The sequence below is a fragment of the Onychostruthus taczanowskii genome, unplaced genomic scaffold (assembly GCF_017590055.1).
Source record: "Onychostruthus taczanowskii isolate IOZ18803 unplaced genomic scaffold, ASM1759005v1 scaffold14, whole genome shotgun sequence".
NCBI classification, from domain to species: domain Eukaryota; kingdom Metazoa; phylum Chordata; class Aves; order Passeriformes; family Passeridae; genus Onychostruthus; species Onychostruthus taczanowskii.
The window spans coordinates 1,299,406-1,314,513 of NW_024498573.1; the positions used below are offsets into that span (position 1 = coordinate 1,299,406).

At 48.7% G+C, this 15,108-nt stretch overlaps 1 protein-coding gene across 1 annotated transcript; it reads right to left on the reverse strand.

Moving 5' to 3' along the window:
• Positions 1–417: 417 nt before the first annotated feature.
• On the reverse strand, positions 418–14,194 carry ADRA1B (adrenoceptor alpha 1B). Its single transcript, XM_041397761.1, has 2 exons — positions 12,911–14,194; positions 418–1,251 (listed from the first exon to the last, which is right to left on the reverse strand). Exons 1-2 carry the CDS (start codon positions 13,881–13,883, stop codon positions 740–742), a joined length of 1,485 nt encoding a protein of 494 aa, XP_041253695.1. The 5' UTR covers positions 13,884–14,194; the 3' UTR covers positions 418–739.
• Between the last annotated feature and the right edge of the window lie 914 nt (positions 14,195–15,108).

Sequence of the window (15,108 nt, forward strand, 5' to 3'; positions counted from 1 at the left end):
TTTCCCAATTTTCAAACTGTCAAAGAGTTCCTGGTGAAGGAACTCCTGTAACTAATTCCTGTTGTGTTGGTGATGAGGGAAGCAACGGCATCCCACGAGCCACAATGGCAAATTTAGTGGCCGTGAGTGTTTTATTCTGTAGTGAGAATCCTGATGAGGGATCGTGGCTGAAGTGCAGCCTACAGTAACAGCAGCAAGTGTTTCAATTGCTGAGAAATTACTTTAATCATTGTTTTCCATCTCTAAAGTGCAAGTGTACAGCGATGTACGGAACAATCGGGAATTATGGGCAGAGCCAGGGACAGCCTGGAGAGGAATGACCTCAGTGCATTCCTCATTGCTTCATCCATCCATCCCTCCCTCCCCCCCCTGGCACAGCTGGTCTCCCCCACCCTGCCCACCCCATTTCCCCCTCTCTCCTCACAGGTGTGTCTGCCTGTTCAGCTCTCCCAGGCCACCTGAGGAGTCCCTTGTGCCCTTCCCTGCCCATTGCACCCTCCCTGCCCTCAGTAGGTTCTCCGGGAATTATCGGGAATCTGGGCAGTCCCTGTTCTGGGCACTGCTGTGACACGAATCCTCCTGTCCCTGCTGTCCCTCCCTGCTCCTTCCCGAGCTCTCCTGAGCACCAGCAGGGTCCATTGCCTCCCCTGGGCCTGGGGCGAGGCAGGGCAGTGTCCGGAGGGCGCGGAGCGCTCGGAGCCGCTCGTTCCGCGGGACTCGCCCCGCGGCGGTGCCGAGTTCAGGGCGTGCCCGGGGGCTGATGGCCGGAGCCGCGGCCGGCGGCGGGGCCGTGCCCGTTGCGCTCGGGCAGGAGCTGGAAGGTGAAGAACTGGCAGTGGCCCTGCTGCCCGCCGCCCTCCCGGGCCGGGCTGAGCAGGGAGCTGCAGTTCCGGCACTCGTGCAGCGTGCACAGCTCCAGCTGCGGCTGGCTGATCCTGCTCACGTAGCCGGGGCTGGGCGATGCCGAGGATAAAGTCCTCTGGCTGCCGCTCAGGAAGCTGCCGCTGTCTTCCAGGGAATCCCTGCGGGCGTGCTCCAGGGAGCAGCGGTTCCAGGTTCTGTAGCTGTAGGGCCACCAGCCCAGCTGCTTGCGCCGGTGGCACTGGCACCTCAGGATCTGGATGAAAGCCCTCTTGAACTCCTTGCTGGAGCAGGGGTAGATGATGGGATTCAAGCAGCTGTTGAAGTAGCCAAGCCAAAAAATCACCTTGAAGATCGTTTCAGGGGGCTTCAGAGCTGAAAACAGGGATCCTGTCCAGGGGAAACAAGCAGAGAATATCTGAGATAAGGGGTTGGCCTGCCTTTAGGAAGAAACATGTTCGTCAGATCACTGTTACAATCTGTGTCTTAAAACACTTTTATGCATGTTGCTTTCAGTGTTGGTCTTCTGTTATTTTTAAAATGTTATTTTTAAAGCTAATAAGGAAATGTTTCCCATCTGAAAGCTAAAGGAGCACATTACTGATGAAGGGTAAAAAATAAGAAGCAGTCCTTGTGTTTATAGGTCCACACCTGCTGCAGGAACATCTCCTGATCCCAGGGACAGATCAAACCTCCCTTGTCCAGGCTGTTGCACAAGGCACACAAGGAATAAGGCTGTGTCTTCTTCAAAGAGCTTTCAAAGGTCACTTTTAAAGAAAAGTGTTCCCAGGCCCCTCAAAAAGAGCACTTCCAGACACACCTTAAAACTTCTAATACATCCTCTGGCAGCTCCTGAATGCCCTCCATTTATCCAGATTACTGTGAGAGTTCAAACCTCCCGAAACCTGAAGTTAATTGGGGAACTTCCCACATCTCAGACATTCATAAAAATGGTGTAACCCAAATCAAGAGGTCATTCTGTGGACACTTCCCCTTCCCTTCACAACCAAACAATTTCCCTAATGTGGCTGCCCAAATGAAAATCTCACACTGGGGAATCCACTTCCTCTACTTTCAGTGGTAATTGATCAGCTAAATTTAGCAAATGGAGCTGCAGAAAAGAATGTATGAGATTTTTATGGCAAACAGAGCTGGATCTGTTACCCATCTGGGAAAACACCTCTGTGTCTGCCTCAAGTGACCAAGAGTGGGAATCCAGGAGAGAATTCCTCTGTCAAGGATTGGAGTTAGGTTTGCAGAGCCTTTTAAATGGAAGCTGACAGCCCAGCCTGGCTGGGAAGGAACCTTTTCCTCTGGAGTGGTTTCACAGCCCAGATTAGCTGGGCTGTGAAAGGAGCTGAGTCAGTGGTGGCTGTCAGGAGGGGAGGGATGTGATTCTGGGCACTGTTCCCATCTCACAGCAACGCAGAGGTCGAGCCTGGGGCCTCAGAACTATGCAAGAGCACTTCCTCTGCTCCTGGGCAACAGCTCAGGGGTGCCAGCACAGCCAGCACTGCGTGTGTGGGGCCTGGGCTGGGCTGCACGCCCTGCACGGAGGGTCCTGTGCAGCCAGATCCCAGATTTATCCTGGCAGAGTTGGGAATGGGGCCAGGGCTGGGCTGCACTCCCTGCATGAAGGGTCCTATGGCTCCAGATCCCAGATTTTATCCTGGCAGAGTTGGGAATGGGGCCAGGGCTGGGCTGCACTCCCTGCATGAAGGGTCCTATGGCTCCAGATCCCAGATTTTATCCTGGCAGAGTTGGGAATGGGGCCAGGGCTGGGCTGCACTCCCTGCATGAAGGGTCCTATGGCTCCAGATCCCAGATTTTATCCTGGCAGAGTTGGGAATGGGGCCAGGGCTGGGCTGCACTCCCTGCATGAAGGGTCCTATGGCTCCAGATCCCAGATTTTATCCTGGCAGAGTTGGGAATGGGGCCAGGGCTGGGCTGCACTCCCTGCATGAAGGGTCCTATGGCTCCAGATCCCAGATTTTATCCTGGCAGAGTTGGGAATGGTGCCAGGGCTGGACTGCACTCCCTGCATGAAGGGTCCTATGGCTCCAGATCCCAGATTTTATCCTGGCAGAGTTGGGAATGGTGCAGCCAGATCCCAGATTTATCCTGGCAGAGTTGGGAATGGTGCAGCCAGATCCCAGATTTTATCCTGGCAGAGTTGGGAATGGTGCCAGGGCTGGCTCTGCCCTGGAGCTGAGGAACTCAGGGTTAAAAGGAGAGTTTAAAGGGATTTCCTCACTCAGGGTTAAAAGGAGAGTTTAAAGGGATTTCCTCAGGGCTCTGCATTTCAGGGTTTTCCAGGACTCCTGTAGGGTGAGCCCCTGTCCCTCAGGGCCGTGCTGCTGGCAGTGATCTGCAGGGTTTGGCCAGAGCCTTTTCTGTGCAGCTGCTGCAGATCCTGCAGGTCCTGCAGGTCCTGCCTCCATCCTGATGGATGCTGCAGGAACTGCAGAGCACAACGTGTCAGAGAAACCATAAAATGCATTTGAAAAATTTCCAGCATGCACCAAATCAGTGCAGCCCCAAAACTGTGTCTCCTGAATGTCTCGGGTGAAGGATTCAGTGACAATTCCTGGGATTCCATGGAATGAGCCATTACATTCTTATAAAGCTTTAGGAAAAGCTCATCTAAGTTTAGAACTGCAGCCAAGAGGAGGAGGATGCTGCTGAATCTTCCCCATGCTCAGCTGCAGAACCTTTGCAGGGTTTGTTTTGTAATTGCTAATATTTCAGTTTAGGGAAAGGAGAAGCTCTGTGGCTTTACAAAACAGCTAAAAAGCACCATAATGTACAAGGAACGTTTTGGAGTTCACACTGATAAATTTCTTTAATTGTTTTCTGGAATTCCTTTAAACTCTAAATGATTTTTAGCTCTTAAAGTCTAGCAAACTTCATGAAGTGGCTCAGGAGCCTCTATTTTTTCTCGGGTGTAAATTGGAATCCACAGAGGTGGATTGCCTTTGGTTGATACTACAACAGCTGAAAAGCTGTAAGACATTCCTCTACGAAATTTTAGTCAGATTAAATGTGGACAGAGAAAATGCTATAAATAAAATAAATAAACAAATGAGGAATTTTACAGGCCAGATAAAATGAGTGAAAATCTAGAGATGAAAACTGGGAACCAATGCAGATAAACAAGCCATGCTTCTTTCATCTATATCACACAAGAATTTACTCCTGGATTTCTCAGCTTCAAAACCCTTCTATTATTGTAGCTAAATGCTGATCTTTAATTTTATTTATTTATTTTAATTAACTACAATACCTTCTATTTAGCTGCATTAACCTGTCAGGAGCAAACAAGTGTGGGCTGTTTTGATGCCTTGATAAAATGCTAATGTAGAGTCTGCTGGACACACTTGAACACCAGACTGATATTTCCTGTTCTAATCTCCAATCACTTCCCCACTGCAGCCTGATAAGGAGATTAAATATTGCCCTGTGCTGATTTAAATTGCTCTTTAAAATGCCTGGAAAATTTGCACGTGCTTCTCTCCTCAGTGATTTATTCCCTGTGGGGTGGCCAGAGGGATTTCCCTGCTCCAAGTGATTGCTCTCCTGGTGTTCCACGTTTAACAGCCTCACTCCAAGGGATGTGTATTTTCTGCACACTTTTATTTCTTGGCACTAACCCTGTGATTCATTAATCACAGCACCACAATCTCCCTCCCACTGCACCACTGACACCAACGAGATTTTGCAAAGCACAAGTGGAGAACAGGAAACATTTCAGAAAATCAGCTGGATCAGTTTGCAGGGATCTGTTTTTTGCCCACAGTCCCCAGGCTTGATGGAGCTGTTGAGCTTGGAGATATACACTGAGCAAGTATCATAAAAAGGAATTAAGAAGTATTTTATTTAGGAAGAACTAATTTCATTTAGGCTCTGACTGGTTCTTTATAATGAATGCATTATTACAGAGAAGTCAGTCAAGTCTCCTCAATGAAATTAGGGAACACTGTGGGAAACAATTTGCCATATCAATTCTGCTCACATATTCTGAATATGGAGGCAGAGCACCACTGAGACATTAAAATTCAGAGTCCACTGCAGTCAGGGAAGTCCTTGAAACCCTTTGAAAAGACTCATAAGGATTTCAGTGGACCTGGGAAGAGTCCTTAAAATATCAGGGTGGCCAGCAGGAAAATCTTCTGGAATGCCTTAATTGTTGCACTCTTAATTAAGGAAAACTCTTCACTGAAGGAGGTTTTAATTAAACATTAATTTTTAATGCATTGTGGGTTTGATGTCAATTAAGTATAATAAATCACTCATAGAATGATCAGTTCTGCTCTGAATTTGATACTTAGATTAGATAATAACTGGGGAGGAGTACTGTGGATTCCCTGGATTTAAGGACAAGTCACTAGGGATGAATTTGGGGCTGTCAGGTGCTATTTTCTGTGCCTTACAAAGGAATTGCATTTCAAAATCTTCTAAATTCAGTTTTGCTGAGATGAAAATACACTCAGGGGGGAGTGTGTTGAGCTCCTTTCCAGTTTCCTGGAACAAATACAACATCTGGATTCATTGCAATACAATGGTGCAACAGAGTCATGCAAGGGCTTTGCTGTGTGCCACTGGATATTCCAGCTGGGAAACTGGAGATCCTGTATGCCTTTGTCATTGTTTGAAGGTTAAAGAGCCACAAAACACGAAACTCCTTCTGTCTATTAACAACAGGTTGAAAATGAAGTGTTTCAAAACCTCCTTGTTTGCACACCATAAAATAGAAAGGGAGAATTGGTAATTAGTGATGGGGTATAGGTACCCTTGGAAGGCAACCCAAGGCCAATCTTATTTCAGACATTCCATTTTGGTGCAGATTGGAGGCATTCTGACTGGAGTTAAATGTGAGCTTTTCAAGAGAAAATTCCAAGGTTTTAAAAATTGCTCTGGTGAGGGAAAGCGTTGCAAAACACCAAATGGTAACAGCTGAGTCCTGAGACAGGGAACACAGGAAACTTCACCAACATCAACCCCCATCTCCATCTGTCCCCCAGGAGTCAGCTTGTGCAGAAATGAGCCTTGCAGTGCAAGGAATCTGCTTTATCATGGAGCTTTCCCTGGGAAAAGTGATTGATCAGATCTGTGCTGTGACCAGCACGAGACTTTCCAGGCTGGGAACCTCCGTGTTGGCCTGGGATTCCTGCAGGAGCCACAACTCCTGGAAGCTGCTGACGGCTGAGTTACATGCCCTGTGTGCACAACCAGCAGAATCCTCCCTGCAGGAGCAATAATCTGCCCCTGAGCAGAGCTGTTGTGAGTTTAGAATGTGCTGAAAGGATGTGGCTGCCTTTTGTTTAAGCTTCCTGCAGCCCTTCGCACCCTGGGCTCAGCCAAGCCAGCGTGCCAAGGTTTTAGAGCTAATTGGATTCCTAAAGCTCCTGATTTCTTCCCTTCCAGCATCCAGTGTTTGTTTACATTCCCCTGGACTTATTTAATATAGGGAAAAAAACCCAAACAGTAAATGTTTACAAACAGTAGATGATGAAGTGGAGAGGATGGTTATAAAACTAAGGCTGGTCAAGCTGGGAGGCTGCAACAGGAGGGAATTAGGATAACAGGGAAAACAGCTAGAAAACAGTGAAAAATGATCTTAAGAAACACAGAGAGCATCCAAAATAAGCAGAATCAAATTCAATAAGGAAAATGAAAGGGAAACTGGGTAAATGATGAGTAACAATGGGTAGCATACAAATGTGATGGGGCTCCAAGTCTGGCAGCTGTCATTCTCAGAGTAGTGATAGGTACATCGTGAATATCCTGGAATTATGGAATGATTTGGTTTTAAGGGATCTTAAAGCTCATCCAGTTCCACCACCTGCCATGGACAGGGACACCTTGCACCATCCCAGGTTGCTGAGAGCTCCAAAGTGTCCTGGTTGTGAGGAATTTATATCCTAGGACTGACAACCTGTAGCAGATGCCTCATATTTCAGATGAACAAATCACTGCAGTGAGAACAGCATGAACTTCATTCACAATGACTCAAATTTGAGAGCTTTTGAAAGGCTCTGAAAATAGAAGCTTATCTGGAGTGGCCAAAATAAAGCCAGGGCTTCAAGGAGTACAGATAGGCATGAGATGTTTTCCTAAGCCCCAGAGCTGCTACACCTCCTTGCATTAGAAGCAGTTGCAAGGCACAGCAGCTACATTTGATTCCTGAAGGGACAGTGCCTTGGATTTAAACACAGAATTACTGCCCTGGGCACCACCTCTCAGCCCAGCCCAGCTTTGTGATTTACACCACTGAGAGAACTCACCTGTGTTCAAACTGGCTGCCCTCAGACAAATACGATAAACCAAGATCAGTTTTGGTCAGAACCTTGTTCACTCTCTAAAGCTGGCAGTGCACAGGGACACAAACACAGCATTATTGTTATTAGTTAGTCCAAAAGAATTACAGACTCCAGCAGCCCCTGACTAGACAGCTCACGAGCCAAGATTATCCTTGTTTTGCAAGGGATTAGCTGATTGAGGGAGTCTAGAAAAGCTAATCTGAGTCTGCTGACATTTCATTTATTGTACTTAAATATCTGCAATTACTGGACATGCTCTGGTGTTTTCTCTCCTCCTTGCTTCTGCTTGACAGCTGAGCCAATCTGTCCTGGCCATGGCTGGCAGGAATAGCTCCAGCATGGAGCTGAGCACTGGATGAATCTCCAGGACAGAGGTGCTGGATGAATCTCCAGGACAGGTTTTGTCTCTGGTCCCTCAGAGATGGATGGTTCTTGCTTTCCAGTTCTTAGGGATCACCTGGAAGCCCATCAGAACAGCTCCAAACCTTGCAGTGGGTTGTGCAGGATTGTTTTAGGAAAGATGTGGAAAACCTCCTGGCTCTTTGGTCCTGGCAGTGTTCAACTTGAAGCACCTGAGAGCCTGAGCTCTGGCCTCGGGTGCTTTAGGATTTGTGGATTTGTGTCCCTTTCCTCAGTTCTGCTCCAGACCTGAGCTGCTCCAGACCCTGAGCTCTGGCCTCGGGTGCTTTGGGATTTGTGGATTTGTGTCCCTCTCCTCAGTGCTGCTCCTGACCTGAGCTGCTCCAGACCCTGAGCTCTGGCCTCGGGTGCTTTGGGATTTGTGGATTTGTGTCCCTCTCCTCAGTGCTGCTCCTGTGCCCTCCAGCCTGAGCAGCTCCTCAGGCGTTTGCAAACCCCTCATGTCCAACTGTCCTGCAAAAATCAACATTTCCTGAGACTCCCTTCCCTCCTGCCTTTGATTTCAAGAGTTGGGACATTTCCTCTCACTGCCCAGTGGCTCACTCCTGATTTTTTTTCCCCTTGGATCTCTCTGACCTCCTGACCCAGGAGCTGCTGCCATCCCTGGGGCTGAAGAGTCAGCGCTGGGTGATTTCTCTGTATTTTTTTCTGCATTGCTCTGTATATTTCTTTCTGTGACACTGACCACTGTAGGATTTCCCTTTGTTCCTCTGACAAACAAATCCAAAGCCTACAGAGGAATTACCCAGGAATTTGTGCAGTTTCCCCTCCTTTGATAAGAACTTTGTCCTAAACCCCAGATGTCTGTAAGTGACTGGTAATTGATACCCTTTGCAAAGCAAAGGCTTAAACCAGGGCTTAAGGGAGGTTATTTCAGTAGGAAAAGAAATCATCCTAAAGCAATCTGGTGCTCCCCACGTGCCAAAACACTCTGTGCTGCTCACAGCAGATGTTTGATTGTCCAGTTCCTGCTGTCTCCTGTCAACTGAACTTTGCACCAGCATTGACCTGCCAGATTGCCACATCTCATTAATTTATCTGATTCTGTAACTATTAACTCGAGGTCATCGATTCCAGAGAGCTGGACTGCTCAGGGAGGGGAAGAGGAGGCAAATGAGGTGAAGATAAGCCAGGCCTAAAGCCCTGCAGAGACAGAGCCCAGTGGCACTGCCAGCACCAGACCTAAAGCCTGGAAGGGTTTCCCATGGAAACCAAGGGGCCTAATTTGGTATTTCAGAGGCTGACCTGACATAACATAAATCTACATTCTGTACTTAAACAACATTTTATTTTAGGAATAATTTTGTGTTGGCTGAGCTTCAACATGCAGAACATTTTATGTTATTTTTTATTACTTACAGAGAGGTTCCAAAAGCCTGATCCATAGTGACAGTCCCACCAGGTGTATCTTCATCCTGGGGCTCCTGGGACCTCTCCCATGTCAGTTCAGTTCCAAGAGTTTTATTTTTCTCTGCAGGATCTGTGGGAGCAGGCTCTGAACTGGGCAGTGGATCCTGCTCTGATCTCCACTGGAATGATGCAGCAGGCTGGGGAAGTGCCCTGGTTAAGTGCCTGGTGAGTTTTCCCTCTGGGAATGTCTGGGAGAAGACTGGGAAATCTGCTCTGATATCTCAATTTACAGCAGTGACACTAAACCCTCTCCTTATACAATCCTTCATTTTGTATTAATCTTTTAAACAAAGGTATTGACGTAAAATTGGGCATTCCATTGTTTAAAGGAGGGAGTTTTAATGAGTGTTACCTTAGTTCTGCAGGGCTCTAGCCTTTAAATAAAAATAATATCTTTTACTCATCATTTATCAGCAATGAATATTTAATGTGGTCCTGCTGCCTAAGGAAGAATTTGTATGAAAGGGATGAAAAGAAACATTTATTTTAAAAAACCAAGATATTTACTCCTCAAAGCTGAGTCACTGAATTTATGGTCCAAGGAGTTGTCTCAAAGACACAAATGTCTTTAGTTTATTTTTTATGTTGAATCACAAACAATTTTGAGTCGCAGGGTGACTGTTTGCACAGGCAGGGAGCTTTTATAAATGTGCAGCCAGGATGTTCTGCAGCTCCACTGCTGCCTGGAAAGAATATCCAATGGAGGAATAACCCAAATTTCTCACACAGCTCTCTCTGACCCCAGCTCTGCGTCCCCAGGTGCTGAAGGCAGCACAGCTCAGCACCCCAGACCTAACTGGGGGTAATTCAGTGCTGAGAATTTATTGTTGCTCAGTGCCTGTGCTGTCAAGGCTGCAATTCCAATCTGCACTGGATGCAGAGATTTCCTTGGGATTTTTGCTTGAAAAACGCTCTGGAAGCATTGATATAATTTCTTCTCATTTTTCCAAGCAATCTGCCTGCTTTCAGCACCACAGCTGTTCCCAGGCATAGCTGCCACCTGATGGAGTAACTCTGGGCTGGAATATCAAAGGGGGAGCTGTGGAATAAATTGAAATGCCAGGCTGGAAGAAGAATCATTTTGCCTTGGAAACTCAAGGAATTGCTAAGAATACCGAGGAAACTCTGCTACATCTGAGTAGATTTGTTCAGACCTGGGGCTGTGGTGCTGCAGAAACAACATTTACCAGCTTGGCAAATGTTCTGTGGTTGGATCCACAGAAATCCAGCTTTGCCAACACCCTCCTGCAGAGCCATGGATTTACTGAGGGGAACAGGGAGCAGAGAAATAGAAACAGAAATAGCAAGGATGCAGATGTGAGGGTGTGCTTTGGGTCACTGGGGCAAACTGGAGGTGTGAGAAGGAGAAGCTGAGGAAGAAGCTTGTCCTGCAGGAAGGGGAGCTGTCTCAGCTGGACAGCCCAGGGACCAGTGGAGAACCTGGAAAACATCAGCACCTTTTGGAGTCTACAGTTTGCCTATCCCAGGAATTGATTTCACACCACTGGGTGCTCTCTAAAGGGTTTTTAAGAGCATTTCACTGAATTTTGTGTCTTCAAGACACAAAGCAAAAGATTCCTGCTGTGAGGAGTGCAGCTCACAGCTCCTTAGGAATTCTTTCCCCTCTGCTGCAGTTGAGAGCAGCTGCATTGTGCACGTCAGGAAAGGGACTTTTCCCACCTGTCCTAGTGAGCAATGCTTGAATCATGCCTGCCATCCTCAACTGGCTCTGCACTGATACACAGAGATAAAAATACAGGGGTTGGACAGTGCTGCATCATAAATTTAGAAAGGAAAATCAGGGGCAAGGGATAAACCCAGCCTATTCCTAGTCAGCAAAACCAAGGGAAAACACCCACTGTGGAAATGCATTTGGATCCTGTATGGGCTGCTGTGGACCCCCACTGTCCCCTTTTCCTGACAGAAAGGGGATTCCAGCAGTTTTATGGCACTGCCAAGAGCTCACCCCTGCAGATCTTCCTGCCCTCAGCTCTGGGGTGCCAGTGCCCCCACCTGGGGGTGTTGGGGTCGCAGCCTTGGGCTGGGCTGGGGTCCCCAGCTCTGGTTTGATCCCCAGACTGGGTTTGTCCCAGCTCTGGGTTTGTCCCCAGCATTGGATTTGTCCCCCAGCCCCTGTGCCAGCCCTGGGTGCTGTGCTGGAGCCTCCAGCCTGTCACCCACTGCTGCCTTGTCACAGTTTACACAGGAGATAAAATCATGTCCTGGCAAGCAATCAATTCTCCTCAGGTGGTTTAACAGCCTCTCACTAAACTCCCAGAGAGACCAGGAGATTTGAAGGGCTCACAGGGAAGGCTGGCACTTTAATGGGGGCTGTTGGTGGCTCCCAGGAGATCTGAAGTAACTCCTCACAGGGAAGGCTGGCACTTTAATGGGGGCTGTTGGTGGCTCCCTTTGCTCCTGCCCCGTGTCCCTGTTTTTGCTGGGCTGCTCCACACCTGGGCTGGCTGAGGGATGTCAGTCCTGGCTCCTGCCACCCACCCACACGAGCTGCTGTGGTCACAGCTGCTTTTTTTCCTTAAATAATTCAAAATCAAGGAGGGCATCTGCTTTATCAGGGGATCATGACCTACTGCTACAAATCTCATACTGCTACATATGGTGAAATACATTTCTATCCACAGCTGGGTATTTCTGCTTGTTTTGTGTTATAAACTTCCTCTAAGAGCCAGCACAAGGACTTAAACTTCAGTAGCCAAAGAGAACTTTACTCATAGTTTTCCTTCTGTCTGGAATTTTTCACATCCTTATCGTGACCTTTATGCAAGTGTTGAGTCATAAAGATTTTAAAATTCAGTATAATAAGCTAAAGATGACAAAGTTGCCCTGCCATAGCTGAAGCAGTAAAGATTCTTAATGATATACAGAAATTATAGTTTTATAATACTCCATCAGTACCAGGCTGCTGAACTCAGTTTAGTTTTCTACAACAAACTCTAAAAATATTCGCTTAGCACTCAATCAGCAATGTTTTGGTTGGGTAACTAAGTAAACACAAATACAGAACATTAATAAAGGCTTTTTCTCCCCTTTCTTTATCCACCTCTTTCCATAATTAGGCTGCCAGATTGTCTCAGAGAAATTAATTTTGGACAGATATTTCTGAGAGCTCAGTAATTGACTATTTTGAGATACTCTCCTTCAGAGGCAGTGCTAATATTAAAAACAATACAAGAACATTTCACAGCTTTGGGCACACTGAGCAATGTGTTAAGGCTATGTCAATGCTTGAACAGTATTTTAAGGTTGAAAGTGAACAAAGTGGTTGCCAAAAGCTCCCATGGCAGTGTCCAAAACGAGAACAACTGACACCAAGGAGCACCTTCCTGGGCATCTGGGGGATCTCCTTTGCTTTTGGGATTTGATCAGTAATGTTTGAACTCACAGCTAGAACTTTTCGGCTTCCCAAGCTCATGGAGCTTTGCCTCTCACAATAAACTGAGTTCATTTCCAGTGAGGGCACCTTAAAATGCCAAAATCCTACTGTTACATCCCAAACCTGGGGCAGTGGCCCCCAACATTGCAGGGCTGCAGCTCTCTTGTCTCATCTAGGATTTGGGGTAAAGCATTTTGGTAATGTTTCTGACACCTAATTCAATTCAACAAAGGGGGATTTAAGATATGAACTCTGGAGAAATTGTCCCCCGGGGTGACACGGGCCCTGAGGACTGTGGGTGAGCAGCTTTGTGCAGCTGCACAATTCCCAAAGTTCCAGCATGACTGCACATCGGGACTTCCCTTCCTTTCATTCCCTTCCTTTCATCTGCTCACTGCAGCTCTCCCAACAGAATCTCCTTCTCATCCATGTGAGTCCTTTCCAAGATAATTCTGTGGGATCCAGCAAACCCACCCCAACCCCTGCCCTCGCATCCCCAACTCACCCAGTGGCAGGACAATGAAGAAGGGGAGCCAGCACAGGATAAACATGCCAACCACAATTCCCAACGTCTTGGCCGCCTTCTTTTCTCTGGAGAATTTTAAAAGTTTGAAAGCTAAGGAGTTCCTGGGGTTGTGACCCTTGGATTTGGTGTTGTTCAAGGAGTCCTCGTGAACGTGCTTGTAGTGAATCCGTAAGGTCAGCTCCTTGGAGTTGGACATCTCCTTCATCACCCCAGCTTCCAGGTTCCTGGTAGTCCTTTTGGCCACGATGTAGACCCGGCAGTACATGACGAGGATGACGATTAAAGGGATGTAAAAGGAGCCCAGGGAGGAGAAGAGGGCATAGAAGGGCTCCTCGGTGATCCGGCACTCCCTGTCGTCCTGCGGGGCCGGCTCCTTCCAGCCCAGCAGAGGCCCGATGGAAATCACCATGGACAGGACCCAGACACCCAGGAGAGCTAAAATCGCCCTTCTCCTGGTGACCAGCGTGGGGTACTGCAGGGAGTACCGGACCCCGATGTACCTGTCGATGGAAATGGCACACAGGCTCAAAATAGAGGCTGTGCAGCACAGCACATCCACTGCTGCCCAGATGTCACAGAATATCCTCCCCAAAACCCAGTAGCCAAGCACTTCCAGCGTGGCAGAGAACGGCAGGACAGTGAAACTCAGCAGCAGGTCTGCTATGGCCAGGTTAATGATGAAATAGTTCGTAGGGATTCTTAAATGTCTGTTGCAAGCCACTGAGAGAATGACCAGGATATTACCTATGATAGCAAAGAGAATAAAGGCACCGAGGATCAGCCCCACAATGATCGCCCTGCTGGTGGCCAAGGCAGGTGAATTCAGGTCGCTTCCCGTCTCGTTGGAGTTGTTTGCAGAAAAATTGCCATAATTTAGTGCAGAGCCTTTGAAATATCCCGGTATTGATGTATTGGATGTATCGCCAAGGTAGGTATTCATCTTAAAATTCATCCTCCATAGCAAGCTGGGGTCGTGTCCCTCGGCGAGTCAGCTCAAAGTCATCTCTGGACCCGCGAAGTGGCTGCAGAGCCGCGGGCAGTGCGAGCGGGGGAATTCATGGTCCCGGGGAGCCGCAGCCCCGGCCCGGGCAGCCCGGGGCAGCCGAGCCACCGCACGGGGCTGCTCCGCACCCCGGCACTGCCCGCCGAGCCGCTGCAGCGGCGGCAGAGCGGCAGAGCAGCAGCAGAGCGGCAGCAGAGCAGCAGCAGAGCAGCAGCAGAGCGGCAGCAGAGCAGCAGCAGAGCAGCAGCAGAGCGGCAATCCTGCCCGGAGCCCGGGGAGCTGCGCTGCTGCCGTGCCTGACACGGGGCGGGCTCTGCGCTGGCCCCGGAGCGGCCGCGCCGGAGGCGGAGGGACCGAGGGACAGAGGGACCGGGGACAGAGACAGAGGGACAGAGGGACAGAGGGACCGGGGACAGAGACAGAGGGACCGGGGACAGGGGGACAGAGGGACAGAGGGACAGAGGGACAGAGGGATGGCCCCAGGTCCCTGCGCGGCTCCGCCGTGCGGGGCCAGTGCGGTGACCCTGCGGTGGCTGGGCTGTGACAGTGCGGGGACAGTGCGGTGGCGGTGGCGGTGCGGGGACAGCGCGGTGACTGCCAGTGGCTGTTGGTGACTCTGTGGTGGCGGTGCAGGGACTGTCTGTGACAGTGCCCTGCCAGTGCGGGGACCCTGCTGTGGCCGTGCGGGGACAGTGAGGGGACAGCAGCGAGGGGACAGCAGTGAGCGAAGGGACAGCAGTGGGGACAGCAGGGGACAGCAGGGACGGGACAGCACTAGACAGCAATGCTGGCCGGGTGACACCGAGGGAACATCAGGATCTTTAACTCGTTGGCCACAGCACCCTGCAGTGCAAACCTGTAAAAAACCAACTGCATTGTCTGAGAAAGAATTTCCTTGGTAGGACGTGGTGAAAAAAGCAGTTTCGGGACAAAATGCTCTGTTACCCTTTTGCCGGTTAAGGAAATATATTGGAGTTTATTTTGTGAGTCACATATCATTTTAGAGAGCTAATCATCTCCTAAGGACAAATAGCTTGGTTCCAAAAATCCCTGGGTTATTTGTCCTATTCATTATTCAGTACTGCTATTCAATATTCAATGATGGCATAAAGTTTGTTTCTAATTAAGAATCTGATAATAAAATAAAATTGTAGCAGATCAGCAAAATCTTGAT

Bases quoted from the DNA above. Each gene is read 5' to 3' on its own strand.
- ADRA1B (XM_041397761.1), bottom strand. From the start codon at position 13,883: ATGAATTTTAAGATGAATACCTACCTTGGCGATACATCCAATACATCA. The intron at 1,252-12,910 runs GTGAGTTGGGGA...TCCCCTGGACAG, and splicing joins CTTCATTGTCCTGCCACTGG to GATCCCTGTTTTCAGCTCTG.